This window comes from Rattus norvegicus, chromosome 9 (assembly GCF_021556685.1).
Source record: "Rattus norvegicus strain SHRSP/BbbUtx chromosome 9, alternate assembly SHRSP_T2T, whole genome shotgun sequence".
NCBI classification, from domain to species: Eukaryota; Metazoa; Chordata; class Mammalia; order Rodentia; family Muridae; genus Rattus; species Rattus norvegicus.
The window spans coordinates 101650914-101672604 of NC_141542.1; the positions used below are offsets into that span (position 1 = coordinate 101650914).

A 21691-nucleotide genomic window follows, 5' to 3' on the forward strand; every position below is an offset into this window, starting at 1 on the left:
AACAAACCAGGGGGTTGGGGATTTAGCTCAGTGGTAGAGCACTTGCCTAGCAAGCGCAAGGCCCTGGGTTCGGTCCCCAGCTCCGAAAAAAAGAAAAAAGAAAAAAGAAAAAAAAAAAAAAAAACAAAACACCACTTGCCTCAAAGTGTAATATCTAAAAATTGCAGGTGCCCCCCCTCTTTTAATGTTTCAAATTGGAAAAGAAAACCCATGGCACTACAGGGGAAGGGGAGGACATAGGAAGGAAATTACTGTGGTGGCGGTGTGGGTGGGTTTTTCCTGGATGCCCTCTGTGAAGGTTAGTGAGGATGTGCACGTCGATGTTGTCTACAATGGGGAAAACCGGAAGCTGCCTAGACACCTACACGGGATGTTGTTTGGATTACTGTTCCTCCAAATTCTATGCTGGCTTTTAAAAAAAAAATTCCTTCTTTCTTTGTAAAACATTTTATTATATTTTTTGTTTGTTTGTGAGGAAGACACAGGGTGTGTAGATGCCACGGTGCACATGTGGAGGTCAGAGGGCAGCTCACTTGTGGCAATCAGTTCTCTCCTCCCACCATGCCAGTCCTGGGGATTGAACTCAGGTCTTTATGCTTGGCATCAGACACCTTTACCTGCTGAGCCATCTCTTAATGTTCTTAATTATCTTGTTAATGCTAATACTACTATCTCAGGAAAAAGATGTTTTCTTCAAACTGTAAACAGACTAGAACAAGAAAACAGATTTTTAGGCAGAACTGATGTAAAACAGAAACAAAAATAAACCACTGATTTCAAACTGGTTTTAAATAAATAAGTAAATACATACAATCTGTAAATATCTGACAATTAATATTTTTAATTTAAAAAATAACAAAGCACAGCTGAACGTGGCGGTATATGCCTTTGATCCCAGCAGAGGCTGGTGGATCTTTGTGAGTTCAAGGCCAGCCTGAACTTACTCTACAAGAATAAGTTCCCTGACAGCCAAGGCTCTACAGAGAAACCCTGTCTTGAAAACAACAACAGCAACAATCAAACAAAACAGAGCAAAGTAGTGTAACGCCACAGATAAGAGTGTTTGTTGGTTGACCGGGCTCACACCTGAGGCTTTCACATGCTAGGGTGTCACAGTTGCCTGGCTGGCTCTGGACTCACTCTGTAGGACAGACGGGACTTGAACTTTCAATTCTGCCTCAGCCTCCCACAGTAAAGGACATTTTAACCTGCCAAATGAAGGGCACTTTTTTTTGTTTTTGTTTTTGTTTTTGTTTTGTTTTCTCTTTTTTCCGGAGCTGGGGACCGAACCCAGGGCCTTGCGCTTGCTAGGCAAGTGCTCTACCACTGAGCTAAATCCCCAACCCCTGAAGGGCACGTTTTGACCCAAGCTATTTCTGACCTTTTGCTTACTCACCCCTCCTTAGGCAACCTGATGCTACCTGCTCCAAGAGAAGCCCCACTGCATGGATACATATTTAGACCTCACAGCGAGCCTTCTGGATCCATCTCACATGGGTAATGACGTATGGAGTCCTCAGGCTTCTCCGTTCTGCCTTCTGGCTTCTGGACACACACACACACACACACACACACACACGTCTAGAGTAGGGTATTCTCCTGTTAAATGTCTCGAGCAAATGACATTCATAGTTTTCAACCATGCTAGGTGACCAGTTCTCAAGCTTCAGGGGCTGTAGCACCGGCGTTCTAGCAGAGGGAAGAACCATCTGGCAAGCACTAGGGGGTGGGAGGGTGGAGGTCGCAACGACGTTGTACAGAAGAAAAGAAAGACCAAGATATTGACTCAAGTTCCTTGACCTTGGAGCTATTGACATCTTAGATGGAATGATTCCTCGCTCTGGGGACTGTCCTGCACATTATGGGATGCTCAGCAATGTCCTTGTCCTCTACCTATGAGAGACAAGTAATTCATACTACACCGTAGCTGAGACAACTGAAATGTCTAAATTTGCCAAGTGCCTCTTTGGGGGAGACAAAAATAGCCCCAAGAGCGCAAGCAGACACACACACACACACACACACACACACACACACACACACACACACACACACACAGAGAGAGAGAGAGAGAGAGAGAGAGAGAGAGAGAGAGAGAGAGAGTAGACCCAATTCTACTAAATACAAACTGTGAACACAGGCTGATGGGGAAAGAGAGAGTCAAAAAGATTGGAGACAGCTGAGGAGGCTCCTCTGTGAGGAGAGTGTTTGCCTAGCATGGAGGAGGTCCAGAGTTCCATTCAGCGATTAAGAGCACTGGCCTTCTTCCAGAGGAAGGGGATTCAATTCTCGGCACCTTCATGGTGGCTCCCAGCATCTGTAACTCCAGTTCCAGGGGATACAACCCCCTCCTTTGGACTCTTCAGGCACTACATGCACATGGTACATGGACATGCGCAGGCAAAACACCCATACACATAAAACAGTAAACATCTTTAAAATATTTGAGTTCATCATCATTCTGCAGTATTTAGCATGTTTGAAGACAGCTTGGGCACATGCAACATCTCTCATTTTAATAGGAAAATAATGCGGTGGTATAAACAGTGCTATTGTGGTTTTTATTGTGATTGCTATTTTTCCCTTTATACTTTCTCACGCCTTTCGAGATGAATACCCATTATGTCAAATCAATGGATTACAAAGCCATTTCTCCCCTCTCAGTCTTTCGGACCTGAGGTACACGGCTGTCCTGGGAGGACACTTGCCTAACGCTCCTCACTGCTCCGAGGACTAGGTCTCTCTTCCCAGAGAGGCTGCTAGTTTTCTTTTGCATTTGTCAGAATTTTGTGTCTGACTGTATCTTTGCCTTGAATTAACTGACACGCCAGTAGAATTAGCTGTTCCTTTCATCTGAGAGAGGCGTCCAGCTAAATGGCTTCCATGTTGAGAGCGATTTTGGGGAAGATGATTGCCTGAGAACATTTTTCCTTGATTATAGGCCATTAGGCTTTTCTACTTCTTCTCTAGTCCATCTTGCCCATTTATATTTTTCTGAAAAAAAATTCATTTTTCAATGTTTACATTTACTAGAAAGGATTATATGTAAAAAGACCTTATAATTTGCATGATCTGTCACCCCTATGGTTTAAAACCATTCGTTCTCCTTGTACTGACACTTTCTCTTGTTACAACTATATTTTCTTTTTTTTTAAATATTTTATTTATTTATTATATATGAGTACATTATAGCTGTCTTCAGACACACCAGAAGAGGGCATCAGATTTCATTACAGATGGTTGTGAGCCACCATGTGGTTGCTGGGATTTGAACTCAGGACCTCGGGAAGAACAGTCGGTGCTCTTAACCGCTGAGCCATCTCTCCAGCCCACAACTATATTTTCTAAAGATTGTCTCTTTTTGTGGATTCTTTCCAAAGTACCCCATCTTCAATATCCTTACGACATCTCCAGTTTTCCATTGTTTCCTGTCTGTTTTGCTTTGTTTTTGTTTTTTGTTTTTTGTTTTGTCTTTTTTTATCATCATAACAAATTCCAGCAGCATGCAAACTTAATGAAGAAAGGTTTATCAAGCTCCTTCTTTTGGAAGACAGTGGGCATTGTTCATAGTGAGGGCTTTCTGGGCACCTCAGCATCTGTAAAACCCAAAGCCAGAGAGTCCGAGTAGAGCCAGGCTCAGGCTTCCCTGGCAGCCTTCTTATGAGAAAGGATGAGTATCCCCAAAGAAACCTCTAAACTCTTCCGAGAGCAATCTCCCCAATTAGGACCTAAATACCTCCCAGGCCCCACCTCCTAAAAGTCCTACCCAACATTGTCACACCGAGGACCAGATTCCCCAGCATATGACCCTTTAAACTGCATCTACACTGTATCAACCACATCCCTGCAGGATACAAGGCTACCATTCACAGTATCTTCGGATATGTCAGTACTTCAAGTGTCCATCACTAGTTCCCTTGAACTTGGAAAGTCCCCCAGCGCTTTATCCTCTCAGCATTTCCTTCTCACACTGTCGCTTTGGTTGTCTCAGCATCTCCAGCCATTAATACTTCTGTATTACTCAGGGTTATGTAGAGGAACAGAACTGATAGAGATATATATCAGTTTTTACTTATGAATGTGTATATGTATATAAGTGTGTATATATAGGGATATATATGATACATGTATCACATATATAATAGAGGAGAGCAATATATATCATAATACATATTATATATCATATGCATATACATCATAATATATACCAATCTGAGAGTCCAGCTGTTTGTTGTTCGGTCTACAAGGCTGTCTGTCTCAGCTGGTCCTCGGTATAGGACAGAATCCCAAAGAAGTAGCTCTAATGCCAGTGAAGGAACAGGCTTTGCAGCTAGAGTGAAGGAAAGCAGGGAAAGTTTCCATCATTAACGTCCTTTATATATGGGCTGACAGAAGAAGGTATGGTCCAGATTAAAGGTAGATTTTTTTTTCTGCTTCAAAACATTAGGATTTAAAGAGGGTCTTCCCACTTCTTATGACTTAATTGGGACAATTAAATCCCTCCCAGGCGAACGCAGCCACTTGGCTCTTAGTTAATCTCAGATGCAGTAAGTTAACAACCAAGAACATCCATCCCAAGTTCCCTTTTCACACTTCCTGCCAACTGCAGTGGATGACTTTTCAAGATAGAACTTCCACTGCCGCCCCTGATCCTTCAGGGTTTGGATCACAGCTGCTTTACTTTGAGAGAGAGCTGGCAGTGTTATAACCTTCCCTTCCAAGAATACGGCATTTCTCCACTCACTTGAGGTATAAACCCTTGGTGGAATTTTGTGCCTTTTAAAAACTTGGCTTATAAGATTTATTCCCAGATCTAAGGAGTTGGTTCAGTGGGTGAGAGCGCTTGCTGCGAAAGCACAACGACCTGAGTTCAGATCCCCAGAACACTTGTAAAATAATGATGCATGTGTTTGTAAGTCCAGCATTTGGATGGAGGAGGAGACAGAGCCAGTGACTCCCGAGAATTCACCAGCCAGCCAGCGTCAGGCTCAGTGAGAGCCCATCTTAAAGGAACAGGGAAGAGCAATAGCAGAAGACATCAGTTGTCGGCCTCTACATACATTCAAACTTTATACCCATGTGCACACTGTCCAAGCCCTAACAGGTAGGAGAAGGCAGTAGACGCAGCCTACTGGACTGCCCTCCATAAGCTGGAAGAATCCTCTGCCTCCCACTCTGAGCATCACTGCAGAACTGCTGTCAGACACGGCATGCTGGATGCAATCACAGCCTGGACCAGGAACAGCGAGGAGAGATCTAGGGCTTTATTATCAAGAGGTGGCCCTGCAACCTAAGCCTTGGCTTCTTACTGGTACCAGTGATACTTTCGCAGGAGCAGAGTCGTGACTGGAACCCAAAATCTCTGGCCCAGCCCCTGTAATACTTGTCATTATTTTCCAGTCACGATTACGCTCCTGCAAAGTATCATAGGACTTGTGCACCCCAAGTTTCCCACTTCCACTCCCTGAAGGTTTTGCAGGAAGAAGGATAGAGAAGGAGGCATGGTGGCCAATGAAGGGCGTGGGGATGGATTTAGAATTCAGGACAGAGGCAAGCAGCTAGGCATCTGGACTCGATGCCCCTTTCCAGCCTAACACATGTTGGAGAAGGAAAGCTTAGGAAGTTAGTCTGCTTCATCTCTCAGCATAAAGAAAGAGGAAGCAAGATCGAGGAGCAGGGAGATGCAGTTTGTTAGAAGTACGTTGCCAGGCAACGCCGTGTTAACCGAAATGTGAGGCTGCTAGTCTTGCGCAGGGAGAAGGAAGGGGCCCAATGAATGAATATGAACAAGAAGTGGAAGGAACCTCAGCATTCTTCAGCTACAGTGCTGCGCGGTGAAGCTCGGCGCAGGCGTCTGGTCCTTCCGTGGAAGGCGGGGCGGGACGTGTTCGGGGCGGGGATAGAGGCGAGGACTCCCAAGCCATCCAAACTTCCGGTGCCTGCAGCGCAGCAAGAAGTAGGCACTGCGATCGAGGTTGCACGGGCAAGGGCTGCAGGGAGCAGGCGCGGGTCAGCGCAGCCATGGTGAAGATCAGCTTCCAGCCCGCGGTAGCGGGCGTCAAGGCCGAAAAAGCAGACAAAGCAGCGGCGTCTGGTCCGGCCTCGGCATCTGCCCCGGCCGCGGAGATTCTGCTGACGCCGGCGAGGGTGAGAGGCACTGGGTCTCAATGGGAGGCGGGGCGGGGCGGGGCGGGGGTCGTCGAGGGACCTAGGCTTTCCCCAGTGGCCGCGGAGACCAGCGGAACCTTGGAGTCACGAGCGGAAGCGGGGTGACGGGCCTGAAAAGGTTGCTCCATCCCCATCTCGGAAAGGGTCTCAGGTCCTTCCCCACAGCGGCAGTCGAAAGCAGAACTGGTCCTTAACTGGGAACACATACAGGGTCTCTTCCAAATGTGGGGGTTTCTGGGTGCGCAGTTCCAAAATAAAGGAAGGTGGCGGGCCCATGAAAGTTTGAAGAATGTTGGCGAAGGTTTGCGTCTGGTTCCAATCAAGGGGCAGGGGCCGGGGAAGCCAGTCCCCGAGTGGGGGAGGGGAGGCGGGTTGAACGTAATTTCCCCAAAGTGAGGTGATGGGGCCTGATTGGTTGGGGAATTTGGCTGGGGAAACTCTGGTTAGTAACAAAAGGGAGGTGCCATTGTTTTGGTCCTCAAATGGGGACTGTGGTGGGTGGAGAACTGGCAGACCTAAGTAATGAGCCTTCTCCCATTTCACACCTGCGTGTCCTGGATCTTTGCTTCCTTCTCTGGCTTCCAGCTACGTTGTTACCATCCTGTTACCATCCGCTGAGTGGACTCCCCACTGCCCCAGTGCCCTAGACATCCCTAGTCACTCAGCTGGCTTTGTGTGGACTGGCCTTGGCGTGTCCCGCCTTCTCCTGGCTGGGGGAGACCCAGGTCATTTCCGCCATGGAAAACTGTTGTGTGGAGTGTGTTGGGGGAGGACTCGTGGCAGTCACTGACTGGAAGGACTGGTAACGAAAAGTGGACCCATTCCGTCTTGCTCCACTAAAGGTGTTTTCATGGCCACTGTCACACACACACACCCCCCAGCGGTTCTGGGGCACAACAAGCCCAGCCTTTCCATCCAGGCAGAACTTAAAAAAAAAAAAAAAAAAAAAAAAAAAGCCCTTCCACTTCCTCCTCCCAGATCAAGTTTTGGAGCTCTAATTCTGCCTTGCCCGGGCATATTTAAGGAACGGTGTGGAGTGTGATCTAGAAGAGGAGTCATGCATTGGGCCGGTGAGAGCCGAGACCGAGACTCTGAGGAATGCCAGGGTTTCTGGCAGCTCTGGTTATCCTTGTGCTCTAATCACTACAGCATGTAGCAGTTCACACCCCAACAAGAATTCATGGGCCACCCAGGCCTGCGTTGAAGGATCTCTGAGCACCTCCAGTGAGCAGCTTCTTCATCTGAAGCTAGATGGAGGAGGATACCCCAATACTTGACTTTGGTTTGCAGTTTTAAAAGTTTGCCCTAGGCTTAAGCTTCCTTTATCACTTCCAGGAAGGTCCCTCCTCCCTTCCTCTTAGCCTGGATATGGGGCCCCCCCGGAACTGGTTAGTGGCAGATTGTCTGTTCTCGGGTACCCAGTAAAGACCTGGAACTGGAACCCAACTGCTTAAAGTCTAAGGACGATCTAGGAGCAGGAAGGACTAACTTGAACAACTCAGGAATGTCATTACCACCCGGATAGTGTTGGATAGGACAGCTGAGCCCAGGTTGGAGAAATTACAATTTTTCTTATTAGCCTTGGGACTTAGTTATGTAAGTCTATGCGATAATGGGGTAGTGTACAGATGAGCACAAAACGCATACTAATAACAGAAAAACCACACAGAGACTATGAGCCTCAAAGGTCCAGGTTAATTGATTTTTATGTAGTGTAAGGGATCAGAGGCTAGGGGAGGGGAAGAAAGGTACCCCAGAAACAAAAGAAGCAAAACCTCCCTGGCAACAGCCTTCTGAAGACCAATGGTTGTCTCTGTGGGCCAAGTGCTTCAATCTCTTCTTCCTTTGAAAAGATCTTTCCTTCACAGTTAAGGAGCGGGGCTTGCCTGGCTATATCCCTGAAATAGCTCTTTATATAATTTTTTTTTACAGATTCGAATCTCCTCTAGGAGGAAGCTTTCCACTACTGTTCACATCCCTAACCCTTCTCAGTAGCCTCTTCTGAACAGGCAGCATGCTTGACGGGGGCCTGTTTAGTTCTCCCCGGTCCCCCACTCCCCCAGTACAACATGACCGGTAACCACGGTCCAGCTTCCTGCTTTTATCCGACTCTTCAAGCTAAGCAGTCCAGCCTGCCCTCACCCAGCGTGAGATGGAAATATCAGCTTTGTCCCGCCATGTGTGCTGTTAGTTATGGCCTAGGGCCTGCTGAGCCACCACCCCTATCACTATTGGGCAGTAAGGAGCTTAGGGGAGCAGACATGGCAGTCAGGAGGAGGGATTAAAATACCTACCGAACTGCTTATTGGTTAACTCGCACCGCACAGCTTGCCCAGGGTCTGAGTTGGTGGGAAGGGGCCTTTGGTGTGGGGGAGCTCAGCTGCACCTAGGACCTGGTAAGACAGTTCACTTCTGCAAGTTTCTTCTTGGTCTACAATGCCAGCAGGCATATTTCCTCTTGCCCAGTGCCTGACGTAGCAGGAAGAGCAGGCAGAGGCCCGTTACACAGCTGTAGGATGCGAGCCACTGTCAGAGCACTGAGATAGGAGCCAAGAAGCTAGAAGGACAGGCAAGTTGGTGGAGGCCTGGGAGTTGCTTTATGCAGGACTTTTGGACTGATGACCAGACATGAGACAGCTCAGAAGTTCTCTCTTTTAACTGGAAATTACCCCGGAGTCCCTCCTTGGTGTTCTATCTGACTAACCTGTGATTCCCCAGAAGGACACAGATGACAGCATTGGGCTGTTCTCAACCTGTGTCCAGGCCTGGTGTGTGTGTGTGTGTGTGTGTGTGTGTGTGTGTGTGTGTGTGTGTGTGTGTGTTGGGGGGGTAAGGGAAGGCTGCAGTTAGGCAACCTCACTCAGGACCTGCCACTGCTTCTGGGCAAATACTGAAATAAGATTTGTCCCCCAGGCCTGAGACTAGAAGGAAGTTCCTCAGAAAACTGGGCAAGGGGTGGAGTTGGGGAGCCAGCTGGACTCACAGTACCCAGCATTCCATGTATTAGAGGCAATGAGGAACCTGCAGCCCTGGCCCCTGGTGGGAAGCTAGTCACCGAAGCCTGTGTTCAACACCTCTCCTACCCCTGCTCCCACCCCGCTGCAGCAATGCTACCACGTGGACACCCCCTCATCCCCATCCCTCTTCCACCAGCTGTCTATACACACATTCGTTCATATAGACAGGCCCCAGGGATAGGCTCCCCACTCCCCCCACCTCGCCCCCCCTGCAAGAAGCAAACACATTAAATTCAGTAATCTCAGTTCTATCATTTTCTCATTGGAATTTGTCTTTGATGAATGGCCCTTGAGTATCCACCTCCTTCAGCCCACATACCTGTGGATCAGATTTCACTCTGTGTGTGTGTGTGTGTGTGTGTGTGTGTGTGTGTGTGTGTGTCCCTGTGCCTGTGTCCTCAGGCTCTTGGCAGGAGAACCAGCAAGGGGAGGGTCTGTCTCTTCTCAGCTATGAGAGCTAGTTTGCCTGGCTGGGCCATAATGACCTTCAAAGAGGCAGCTTAGCCTTGTGTGTGTGTCTCTCTCTCATGCGCGCGCGCGCGCGCGCGCGCGCGCGCGCACACACACACACACACACACACACACACACACTCACGCTGGTTCTCTATCCTTTCTGTTTTCCCCTGGCTCCACTCTTCAAGGCTGTCAGCAGACTGCCAATGAGGAGTTTCTCTTCCCAAGGAAAAAAATGTTTATGATTAAAAGCTCAGCCCCACAGCTGGGCTTTTCCCTCTGCCCTGGGAGGCTCCAGTCCCCCCCCCCCCCGTCCTCCCCCCATCCCCCCCCCCCCCCCCCCCCCCCCGAGTGAGAGCTCTTCCAGGCCTCGGTTTTGTTTCTTCTGCTTCAAATCCTTTCTGAGCCTTTGTTTTCTGGAGAACCCTGGGCTGTCCGGGGTGGAGGAGGAGAGAGAATTCTGGATGCAGCCAAATACAGTGATCTGCATAGCTACAACCTGCCCCAGGATGCCTCGGGCTGGAGTGGATAAGGGTGGGAGGGATAACTCATGGGAACCCCTGAGCCTTGCCTCTGTGTGGCACATACTCAGGTGATGTCTTTTCTTTTTGGCCACTGTGCACTATTGTTCTGGGACAGAAGGCCAGCCCCCTACCCCCAGCAAGGCCTTACTCAGTCTGTAGGTCTATCACTCACTCACACACACGCACACACGAGAACACACACACACACCCTTTGGCATCCGTGCCCATGTGAATTACATCCTGCAGTCTAGGAGAGAAAAGGTGCTAAGGATAGGAATCCCGGGGTGAGGACCACTTCGAAGTCTGCCCACGTCTCTGTCCTTCCCTGCCTCCTATGAAGTAGCCTGCAATTGTAACATAATCCACTTTTGTTTCCTTTTTCTTTTTCTCTTTTCCTTTTTGGCATTGTTCCTGAGGGACAGTCGCTAGAGAGCTATCTTCCTTTGGGCTGTATCTCAGCTGAGCTGTGTTTCAGTTGGTGGTTTCCTATGCGTTCTGGCCCTGGCTTTGCTAATTATCTCATGAGCACCATTGAGAGCCCTAATAAAACCTGAAGGCTAGACCAGGCCCCTCTCAGGTCCCCAGATGTCTGCCTTGCATGCTTAGCATGAGTGTGCAGAGAGGCGGTTTGCTCAGAGGGCTTGTTGCCTTGGAAACAGTAGGCACCATCCTCCCACTTTCTAAAGGGAAGTCCCCCCCCACCCCCAGTCCCTGGCTGTTGGTAACTATTCCGTGGGGAAGCAATATTTCTCTGGTCTCCACCAGTACAGGAGCAGCCAGAGTGGAAGTTAACTCTTCAGGAAGGCTGACTAGTTACCCAACCACCTTCAGGGCTGCCCTTCAGTTCTCAGACTCCAAAGGCCTCAGACTGCAAGAGGTCAGAGGCTCTAATGACCCCCTAGTGGGGGACAGTAAGGGTTGGAAGGTAAACCTTGGCTTAACTGTATCTCACAGGCAAATCAGCGCTGGGACCTTTTGTCCTCAAGCAGGGACATCCTAGATTTCCTTGTCAACCTCACTTCCAGCCTTACTGCTCCGTTATACTTCTGAGGGTTTGGTTCAGCAGGGCAGAGTGTTGGGTGGGCAGCAAGATGGTGGAGCCCCCAGCTTTGTGCCAGGGGGTGTCAGTAGAGGTAAGCAAGAGCCATGGCTAACGTAGGGAAGATTTACATTTTCTCTTTTCCCCTCTGAAGAGTTTGGTAATTTTAGACCACGAAATGAACTGACAGGAAACGGAGTCGCAGGAAGAACAAACTAAATTTTGTATACCCATCAGCGCAGGAGCCACACACAAAATCTAAGACTTCAAGGAACAGATGGCCAAAGCTTACAGAGTATAACAAACTGAGAAAGAGGCAGGGACTTGAGGCTGCTGTCGAGGGGGCTATGCTGGTTGTGGAGGGGTGGGGCAATGTTGACATCTGCAGAGAATGTTTCCCAGCTATTGATTACCTCTGGGGAGACTACCCAGGGCAAGGTGTGTGTCTGTGTCTGAGGGACAGGGCCTCTGGGCTCTCCTTAGATGCAGATGGACATCAACTCCTCTCACAAAAGAACAGCTTTCAGAAGGAACCCGCATCTGCCCAGATCTGCCGAGGGCTGTACTTTCTCTATAACCAACAGGGAACCCATCAAAGAAACAGATTTATAGTGGGATATTTTGATCTCCCTGATTGTTCCTACTACTCAAATGTGTACTTACCACCCTAGCTGGGTAAGGTGAGGGGATTCCCCAAACCTTCCAGTCAAGAGTCCTGGCCAGAGCTAGGTCTGACCTCTTTTCTGCACCCGGGGCCATTGCAGTCACAACCCCTGCTTACCACATCCTTGCTGACCTTTCCCATCACCCTTCGACAAGCCTCTGTGCCCGGCACGGAACTCCCCAGGCTAGCAGAAGTTGGCCGCAGGTGCAAGACTGAAAGGCCTCAGTGATTTTTATGTGCGTAGCCAGCTCTGACTTGGAGTTTGCTTGTGCTCCTAACCCCCAATCCCATTTCATTTCCTCAGTGGCTCTCCCAAGCTAGCTTTTCTGGTTTTCCAGAAGCACAAGAGCAAAAGAATAGTCACTGGGCAGCCTCAACAGCTGGCCACAGGTCTGCTATTTTTACCCCATACATTGTCCTCTACAAAGGACTTTCAGGTTCCTTGTTTCTCTTAGTCCCTGGAGGCTGGTCACCTCAGATGACCTCAGGATGGATGATCTGCTGGGGGGCCATGGCCCCTCCCTACTCTAGATCCAGTGGTTTCACCAACACCTAGATACAGTGTTGCCTTGGAGTGTATTGTGCTCAAAGGGCAGTCTCTCCTATCCCTAAGCCAGCCACCTTTCTGATGACCACTCGGGACTATAGGGGCAGACCAGTGCAGCACCTCTGCCTGTTTGCAAGAGCCCTCAATGGCTTGTTCATGGAGGGAGCCTGGACATTGATGGCACCACACGGGACCTATTGCAGAGTGTAGTTGCAAAACCATTGTAGTCCCTGCCCCTCTGGTTAACAGTTGTCCTAGCCCAGTTGTCTGGAGGCCAGAGTAGGAGTGAGGTGCAGAGTGGCCAAGGTTTGATCTTGTGAGAGGGTCTCCACTGTGGATGTGGGGATCCATGGCATTTCCTGTCCTTTTCCTAGAGGTTGGGTTGGAGAGTGAGTGCCAAAGAATGGGGGAGCACCTGAGTAAGTAGACAGAGCTCCCAATGCCTCTAGAAAAAAGATCAAGGAATAAGATCAGTGTCTGGCCGGAAATGAGGGAGGGTCAATCACCTGCTTATTTAAGGCCTATGGGGAAGCTTCATTCCTCAATATGCTTCATCTTCTCAGGCTGGGGAGTTCTGTGGATAGTGACATTTGACCTCTCTTGGCCTTGTCTGAACAGTGTAGAAAAACAGGGTAAGTGGTGAGCACTAGAGTAGAGGAAGGAACAGGCCTGGGGACTTTTGTAGCATCAGCAAGAATAGATAAGGGCCAGCCTGGGCTACTGTGGGAGAAAGGAGGTCATGCAGAGAGGTGGCCCTCAAGTCCAGTTACAAAGGACTCACACGCCATCCACCCACCCAGACATGTGTGCCCTGACAGGAACAGTTGAGCACTGTAGACTGTAGGCCCGGGGCTAGAGATAAGCACGGGGCCCACATCCTCTGGCCCTCCCAGAGCTCCTGCCTCCCACAGTGACCGGCTTGGCACAGCAATTCCTTGAATACAGCATTTGCACACCCATCTATGCTTGGCTAATTTCACTTGTCAGCTTGATTAGATTAGAACACACGTAGGGCGTTAATAGAGCATATCTTTGCATGTGTTTGTGAAGGTTTTCCAGAGAGAAAAGCAGAGGGGGAGAGACCCACCCCGAATGTGGGCAGCACTGTCCTTTGGGCTGAAGTCCCAGACTGAATTAAAAAGGAGAGTGGAGGAAGCTGGCTGACTGCCAGTATCCATCAGCCTGCCACTTGATCTCCCCGTGTGAGCATAGACTGTGCACGTCCACACCGGGATGTGAGCTAAAACAAACCTCCTCGGGCTCTTATCAGGGGTCACAGCAATGAGAAATGTAACTAATTCACATCCCCGTCACCCCCTGCCTCATCCGGGTCCATCCTGTGCCTCCAGCTGAAGGGCTAGGTCATGTCACTCTAGTTCCACTCTTCCTTGGCTACCTTTTGCCTAGGACAGTGGCCCCTCCCTACCGGATGCATTCTGGTTCCCATGAACTCCTTGGTCTAACACAATCATCCAGGCCATCTCATAGGCCCTATTTTATGTTTGAATGACTAGAGCAGTGGCTGTAATCCCTCCTAATGCTGCTACCCTTTCATTCAGTTCCTCAAGTTGTGGTGACCCCCCATCCATAAAATTATTTTTGTCGCTACTTTGTAATTGTAATTTTGCTACTGCTGTGACTTATGATATATAATATTTTTGGAGATAGAGGTTTGCCAAAGGGATCCAGACCCACAGCTGGAGAACGGCTGGAATAGAGGGTGGTCACACTGGTCCAATTACAGGATCTAAATTCAGGCAATTCAAAGCCTATGTGCTTAATCCAAGCTGATTGTTTGGGGTCTTCTAGGAAAGTCTCCATTTCTCTCTAACTGGGAGGTGGTCCAGAGACTTGGGTCAGGCTTCTTCCTTCCAGAAAATCTGTATTGTCCTTCTGACCACCCCCAGCTCCACATCCACACCCACACCCACACCCACCCCAGGGCTTCTAGTCCAGCCAGAGGAATGATCTTACTTGGAGGAGGAATTCAGAAGAATGGTCTCCTCTGAGGCATCTCATTGACCATAGCACTTCTGTTTCCAGGAGGAACGCCCCCCTCGCCACCGCTCCAGGAAAGGGGGCTCCGTGGGCGGTGTGTGCTACCTGTCCATGGGCATGGTTGTACTGCTTATGGGCCTTGTGTTTGCCTCGGTCTACATCTACAGATACTTCTTCCTTGCTCAGGTGAGGAGCCAGGCAGGTGGGTGGGGAAGGGGTAGCTCCAAGACACAAGGAAAGGAAGTCTGCTGAGGTGTGGAAACAGTGGCGAGTCAGAGCCTGAGGACCCTGTGAAGAGAGACAGTAAGAATCCCTGGCCCAGGCCTGCCCAGAGAACAGCCCTCACTCCTTTCCCAGCATTCCCTTGCCTGGGCTCAGGCTACCTCAACCTTAGCACTTACTCTGGAGAGCCAAGCAAGAGTCCAGGCGACTGCATCCAGGCACCCCCACCCCGACCCCACCAGTGGCCAGTGTCACTCTGAAGCATCGTCACCAGGAGCTCTTAGGTCCATTAGAGAAGTTGGGAGTTTACGATTCTCTCTGGTGCTCAGACACTGTACCTAGGGGTCGTACTTCAAAGATGACCTAACTGTTCCTTACATGGACATTTGGGTCTGAGCCCCGGGCAGTTGCTTCCAGGAGTGGTAGGTCTACAAAGGTGCTCATTTGTCTTCCCTAACATATACCTGCTAGAAATCTAGGCCTAAAGCTGGACTACCCAGAGCTGGGGAAAAGGAAGGGTCGCCATACTTGAGTGCTGAATTCAGTTAAATAAGAAGCTTGAGAGATTAAACATGAATGTTTCAACAGGGACTCTCAGGGTGACCAAAGGCTAGAGTTTCTAATCATTGTGGACCCAACTGACCCCTATGTCCCTTAAGCATTTAATGTCACCCAGTTTTTTCCACAGTAAAAATTACCTGAGAGGTTGTACCCCGTGGGACTTTCTCCTGCAGACCTCAGCTCCCATGTTTCTCTCACCTTAGAACTTGCCAGGCGTCTCCACCCTCTCTGGTGCAGGATTCTCACCTGGCCTTTTCCTGCAGTGATGCTGCCCCGTCTCCTCCCTTCCCAGACCCTAACTGTGCTTTTATAGGATTCCTCACCCATCCGTACTTCCCAGGCAGCGTGGGTGTCCCTGACTGTCCCTGGGACAGTATGAGTAGTCCAGTCTGCAATGGCCTGACAGTCACATCGGGCCTGCCCTGGCATCTGGTCTCCCTTGAGCTTCCCCAAGCCCTCAAGGCCCCAGTGTAGCCAGGATGTTCTGTTATCCCAGAACTTCTCCTCAGACTAAGAAGGAATTCTGCCTGTTATATGTCCAATAGACCTTGTGAGCCTGTGAGTCCCTGGGGAAGACACGGAGGGCACAGTGGTGGCCCCATTGCTTAGTTCTCACCAGGGGCAGCACCTTTTTCCCCTGGATGATGGGCGAAGAATGATGGGGGCAGGGGATAGTGCTGTGCGGGACCTCCATGCCAGGAATGCTGTGAGATTGGGAGGAGAATGGGGCTGGCTCTTTGCTTTCTGACCCTTTTTTTTTTTTTCTGATTTTGTTTTTTGAGACAGGGTTTTTTCTGTGTAACCCTGGCTGTCCTCAAACTAGCTCTTTAGACCAGGCTGGACTCAAACTCAGAGATCCGCCTGCCTCTGCTTCCTGAATGCTGGGGTTAAAGGCATGCACTACAACCTCCTGGCTCCCACCTTTTATCCAAGTCTGCAAGTGGGCACTCCTGGAAGTGTCCCACAGGCCCAGCCTGTCCATCCTATGTCTTGTCCCCCCTGCCTACTCAGGTTTTCTACAGGGTCTGATATTCTGTCTGTCCACAGGACTAAGGGGTCTTCTTTTTTGCCTGACCATTTCACAGAAGACTTTGAGGCCAGGGGTCACTGTGCTTTACAGATAGGAGCACTGAGGCTCAGAGAGGCCTTCCACCTAGGTACATGCTTGTCCTCTCTTCTGTTTGTAAGGCAGAAGTGCCTTTTATAAGACCCAGCCTCCCTCCTCACGAGCAGCTCTGGGCTCTGTTCTACCTTCCTTTCTGTTCTCCATCTCTGAGAAAGCCTTACACCCCCCCACCCTTCCTGCTTACTAAGTCTGAAGTGGGCAGGGAGACATGTGGCCGTGTCACTACCCTGTGTGACCGTCTGTCTCTCCCCTCACCTTGCACAGCTGGCCCGCGATAACTTCTTCCACTGCGGTGTGCTCTACGAAGACTCCCTATCCTCCCAGATCCGGACTCGGCTGGAACTGGAGGAGGATGTGAAGATCTATCTTGAGGAGAACTATGAACGTATTAATGTCCCTGTGCCCCAGTTTGGTGGTGGGGACCCTGCAGACATCATCCATGACTTTCAGCGGGTGAGGCTGACCTGGAGCATCCGGTAGCTGGCTGGGATCTGGGGCAGGGCTGTAGAGGACGTTCTGGGAACCTAGAGCAAGGATCAAGAACACAAAGACTCCTTGGGCTGTGGATGAATGGTACAGCAGGTGTCTTTGGTCACTCTGACTAGCCTTCAGTTACTGCTTTTCTTACGAAGACAGCACTATTCGTTATTGTCAAGATAGAGTGGGACAGGGTGGACTGCTTTGCCCTAGGCTGTCTGACAGTTCAGGGCTTGGCTGTCCCTGTGAGGCCAAGGGTCCTGTGTCTGTTCTCATTTGTACACTCTCATCGGAGTGTGCAGTTGAGTGGGTGTCTTATTTGTGTAACACCACCCAGGTCGAAGTTGGGCTCGTTGCCAGCCCTCTGGAAGGTTGCCTCTCAGTTTTGGTTTTTTCCAGTCAGTTCCTTCCCCCATGAGGTCATCATTCTCATCTCTGGCTGCTTTTAAGATCAGTGAGACATAGGTCCTAGCCTTTCCAAGGCAGTCACCCTCCACACCCCATGTCTGTGTTAGCCTGGGGTATAGCATTCCTTCCTGAGGAGGCCACACTTGAAACGAGGGGACCTGCTGGCAGATAGCGGGTGGCCAGGAACATTGCCCTGTGACCCATGCTCATAACCAGATGCCCAGAAACTTGGGGGGGGTACTACTTCTGTGGTCCCAGGCTCCATTGATGACATGGTGGGATTAGGGCCTCTGCTGGCTGAAAGCCTTCATCAGGGCCACCTGGTCCAGACTTTCGCTTTCCACAGAGACTGACGGATGTTCTCTCCTCTCAGGGTCTCACTGCCTACCACGACATCTCCCTGGACAAGTGCTACGTCATTGAGCTCAACACCACCATCGTGCTGCCCCCACGAAACTTCTGGGAGCTCCTCATGAACGTGAAGGTGGGTAGCATCTTATCCCCACCTGTCCCCTCCCCTGGAGATGCTAAGCCCAAAGAGGGAGTCTGGGACATTACCCCTGGATCCCCAGAGGATGACGTCTCCACCATTCTCCATCCATATCCTCAGAATCACTTCTCCTTTCCGTCTCCCCAACTCACAGAATGCCAAATGAGGGGAGGGGATGCAGACCCTATGACCAGGAGCGCTTCCCTTAAGGTGGGAGGCCAGACACAGTGTAGGACAGGCTCTGGCCTCAGGTATCGAAGGGCCTCTGGGGTGAGAAGGTGGTGTGCTGGAGAGACAGTCATTTCAGAGAGAGAGCAGGGATGTGTGGCAGTGGGAGGGGCCTGGGTGCTGACCCCGTGCTTTGAACCTCCCCTCCCCCCCTTGCAGAGAGGGACCTACCTCCCACAGACGTACATCATCCAGGAGGAGATGGTGGTGACAGAGCATGTCCGAGACAAGGAGGCTCTGGGTTCCTTTATCTACCACCTGTGCAACGGGAAGGACACCTATCGGCTGCGGCGCCGGGCCACCCGGAGGCGTGAGTGACCCCAGCCAGCCTTTGACAGTTCCTGGCCCGCTTTCTCAGCAGCAGCTATAACCTGACTAGAGTGAATGCCAGCCCAGCGCTTCAGACTCGCCAGGCTTTGCTTTCACGCTGCGTCGTCATCGATTTCATTCTAACTGCGTTTTAAAGGAAACTGGCACGGGGAGGCTAAAGCAGCATCCCGCAGGGTTTATTGCAGGGACGTGATGGGCACAGTAGGAGCCTGACCTAGGAGTTCCCTCCATGTTATAGTTGCTGTTTCTGGGTGTCACCTCCTGGGTCTTCCCCCTCCCTGCCTTGCCAGGAGCCAAGGTTCCTCGCAGACGGAAGATGGATACAGGCCTGACTGGGACTTTTCTTTTCTTTTTTTCCCCAGGGATCAACAAGCGTGGGGCCAAGAACTGCAATGCCATCCGCCACTTCGAGAATACATTTGTGGTGGAGACGCTCATCTGTGGGGTGGTGTGAAGCCTTCTCTCCAGGCTCACCCCTGCCCTCCTCTTCTCCTTCTGGCCACTCTCTGGCCCTCCTCCTCCCTTTGCTTAGCTTGTACCTTGGGCACTTTTCCATAGATGTGACGTGTCTCACCCATCCTTCCCGGCCCCGCCCTCCTCCCTGTACCAGGGCTGTGATCTCTCGGGACCTCTGCCTCTGCCGATATTTCAGGCGGGAGATGGGAGGGGACAGTTGCCCAAGATGGTTTCTCTAATTCATTATTTTAAGTCAGCTTCCCAGTGGCTGGGCCCAGGGGAAGGACTAAAGGGAGGGGCTGGACATGTAGAAGCCTGGGGCAGGGGCAGGGGCAGGGGCAGGGGCATGGATGGGGTTTGGCATGAGGTTCACAAATGGCCCCCACATATGGGGAAGTCTGAAAGACTTTTATTTTCTTGCACCGCGCACTCCCTCTGTCCTCCTGGTTCTTAGACCTAAGTGTGGACTAAGGATGGGGAAGTGTGTCCTGGGTTAGACCCATCAGAGCACAAGATAAGGTGGCTAACCTGGGTTCTTCCCAGGACTCCTGTCAGTGCCTTCAGCCCACCAGTAGGAGCCTGGAGTTGGCGGGTGGGATGAATCTGCCAAGCACAATTGTTCTCTGAGTGGAACCAAAGAAGTGAGGAGCTAGGCCGCCCTGGCCTGGCACCTAGGAACACAGGAGCAGGTGGGTATAGAAGTCATCGGCTGTGAGCTGCAGGCCCTGGGCAGTGGACGGAGCCCATGCCGTGCTTTGCGCCAGGGCTACTGTGAATGGTGGAAGCAGGAGGGAGAGCCACCTGGTACTTTCGTCCCTGCCTCCTCCTCCGTTCCGGATCTCTCCCCTCTGTCCAGGGGTGTGTGACGTTTCTCCTGCATGTTTTTACTGATGTTCGTGCTGGCCGCCCTCAGCCCGGAGCCTGGGAGAGGCTTTGGTGCCTCGCATCAGACTTCGGTGCTCCGTGGCGGTGAAGCCCTTAAATGCTTTGTATATTTTCTCTATTAGATCTCTTTTCAGAAGTGTCTGTAGAAAATTAAAAAAAACAAAAACAAAAAAAAAGAACCCTTATATTTCTGATGTTGGCCCTGGTGTCATGGTTAAATAGGAGCATCTTGAGGGTTGGGGGTGCTCTGAGGACAGAGTGGTGGGGATGGTGGACAGGGAGAAGCTAGCACACGGTGGCTTTCCCTGGGTCACCAAGGGAGTATGAGGTGTCCCCTCCATTGTCTTCTTTGGTCCCCCGGACTGAGCCAAGTACTGCTCACAGTCTGTGGCTGGAAATACCCACAGAGCTTTAGGAAATGTCCCCCAAGGTCAAGCTGCTTTTAAGTTGAGGTAAAGCTCCCTGCTGCGTGCTTTGTCAGATAACATCATCATCGCATGTCCTTAGGCACAAGGACGGCGTCATATTCGATACTCCGTCTAGGCAATTAGTAATTGTTCTCGGTGGATCGGAAGTGGTCTCAGGGTCACGCTGTCCAGCGAAGGCGGCCAGAGCCTTAGTTAAGTGGTCAGAGGAGGTAGAATTCAGTCTCGCCCTGAGATGAGGGTGCTGTGCACAGTGCAGGACGGGCACCAGCCGAGGGGTCGGAGGGCCTCTGGGAGCAAGAGACTCTGCCTCATGCAGACACACCCTGTCTTGACCCGGAACCTCTTGCGAGGTTTGTTTTGCTTACACTCTTCCATGTGCAATGCAATCTGCTGAAGTGCTTGCCAGATGTGTTCTTGAACTTGACCCATTCAGTTCTTGGGAGAAAGTAAACAAAGGAAAAGGCAGATAAATCCTGCAAAGGGCTACCCTTCACGTCCCATAGCACGGCAAATGGCAGCCATCCAGGAGTTTGGAGGCAAAGGAGGAGATCAAGGGAGTGCAGTGGGGGACCCAGAGTTGACTTGCATTACAGAGTTTAATACACAGTTTAGCACGGCATTTCAAGTTAGTGGGGACACACCAGTTATTCTTAATGAAACAACTGGCCATTTTTGACCAAACAAACCTGGATCCAACCTCCCTGGACAAAATTGGTTCTGAATGAATCAGGTTTTATACATAAAATAATTGCCAGTATTTCAAAAGAAAACAATTAAGAGTGATATAAGCACCATCCTCCCCACCCCCTGAGTTAGAATTGATGATTCTTTTTTTTATCTATTACAAAGTCTATCACGGCTTACAAAGAGCAGTCTCGGGGAACATGATGATCAAGCAGAATGTAAAAGGGCTAATTTCCGGGGTTGGGGATTTAGCTCAGCGGTAGAGCCCTTGCTTAGCGAGCGCAAGGCCCTGGGTTCGGTCCCCAGCTCTGAAAAAAAGAAAAAAGAAAAAAAAAGGGCTAATTTCCTTAATATTCAAAGGGTTTTTTTCCTCTAATAGCCAATAGGGATATAGCAAAGACTCAGAGCAGGCAACTTCCAGGTTGTTTAACTACAGCTGTGAGGAACGTGGGCCAAAACTCGAGAGAACGTTTTCACACTTCAAGTCAGGGTTGGCGTCTTCATTTGGGGTTGCCGTGTGTATTGTGAAGCGTTTGCTACATACAAGATACCTGAGGTTGGTGTGGCATTACCAACAAGGGAATGAAACTTACTGAGTGCTGTGTGTTTAGAAACCCACCAGACTTAAGTAGATAAGACTGTTATACTCTGCAAGGTGTCCTTTGAAAAGGTGACTTCCCCTCCCTTTCCTGCTGTCCCAAACGCTAAAGATAGACCCCATCACTAAATGATTAGCATGCTAATGGTTAATTCCAGCACTGGGAGGCAGAGGCAGGGGGATCTCTGTAAGTTTGAGACCAGCCTGGTCTACATATTGAGTTCTAGGACAGCCAGAGCTAATTATTAAGTAATTTTTCTTCAGATATCCACAACCCATAATGTTCAGTGACCTTTAAATAACATCAGAGTGTGTAAGCCTCCTTTATCTTCAGGGGTGTGTGTGTGTGTGTGCCCAGAGAAGGGCATCAGATGCCCTAGAGCTGGAG

The 21691-nt window shown here is 50.2% G+C and overlaps 1 protein-coding gene and 1 long non-coding RNA gene across 3 annotated transcripts; one reads left to right on the plus strand and one right to left on the minus strand.

Moving 5' to 3' along the window:
- Positions 1-2540: 2540 nt before the first annotated feature.
- Positions 2541-5856, minus strand: LOC148003820 (uncharacterized). 2 transcript variants are annotated; one of them, XR_015629685.1, is made up of 3 exons: positions 5805-5856; positions 4209-4330; positions 2541-2994 (listed from the first exon to the last, which is right to left on the minus strand). It is a non-coding gene; the product is annotated as an uncharacterized LOC148003820 (long non-coding RNA). The 2 variants fall into 2 exon arrangements; XR_015629684.1 differs by lacking the exon at positions 2541-2994 and having other exon boundaries at positions 4047-4330.
- A 93-nt stretch (positions 5857-5949) lies between these two features.
- On the plus strand, positions 5950-19772 carry Itm2c (integral membrane protein 2C). The gene is made up of 6 exons (NM_001009674.1): positions 5950-6147; positions 14456-14596; positions 16584-16772; positions 17578-17688; positions 18082-18232; positions 18615-19772. Exons 1-6 carry the CDS (start codon positions 6022-6024, stop codon positions 18704-18706), a joined length of 810 nt encoding a protein of 269 aa, NP_001009674.1. The 5' UTR covers positions 5950-6021; the 3' UTR covers positions 18707-19772.
- Positions 19773-21691: the final 1919 nt, after the last annotated feature.

Excerpts from the sequence above, each read along its gene's own strand:
- Itm2c (NM_001009674.1), top strand. The coding sequence starts at position 6,022 with ATGGTGAAGATCAGCTTCCAGCCCGCGGTAGCGGGCGTCAAGGCCGAA. Across the intron at positions 6,148-14,455 it reads TTCTGCTGACGCCGGCGAGG|GAGGAACGCCCCCCTCGCCA; the intron begins GTGAGAGGCACT and ends TTCTGTTTCCAG. Across the intron at positions 16,773-17,577 it reads TCATCCATGACTTTCAGCGG|GGTCTCACTGCCTACCACGA; the intron begins GTGAGGCTGACC and ends CTCTCCTCTCAG.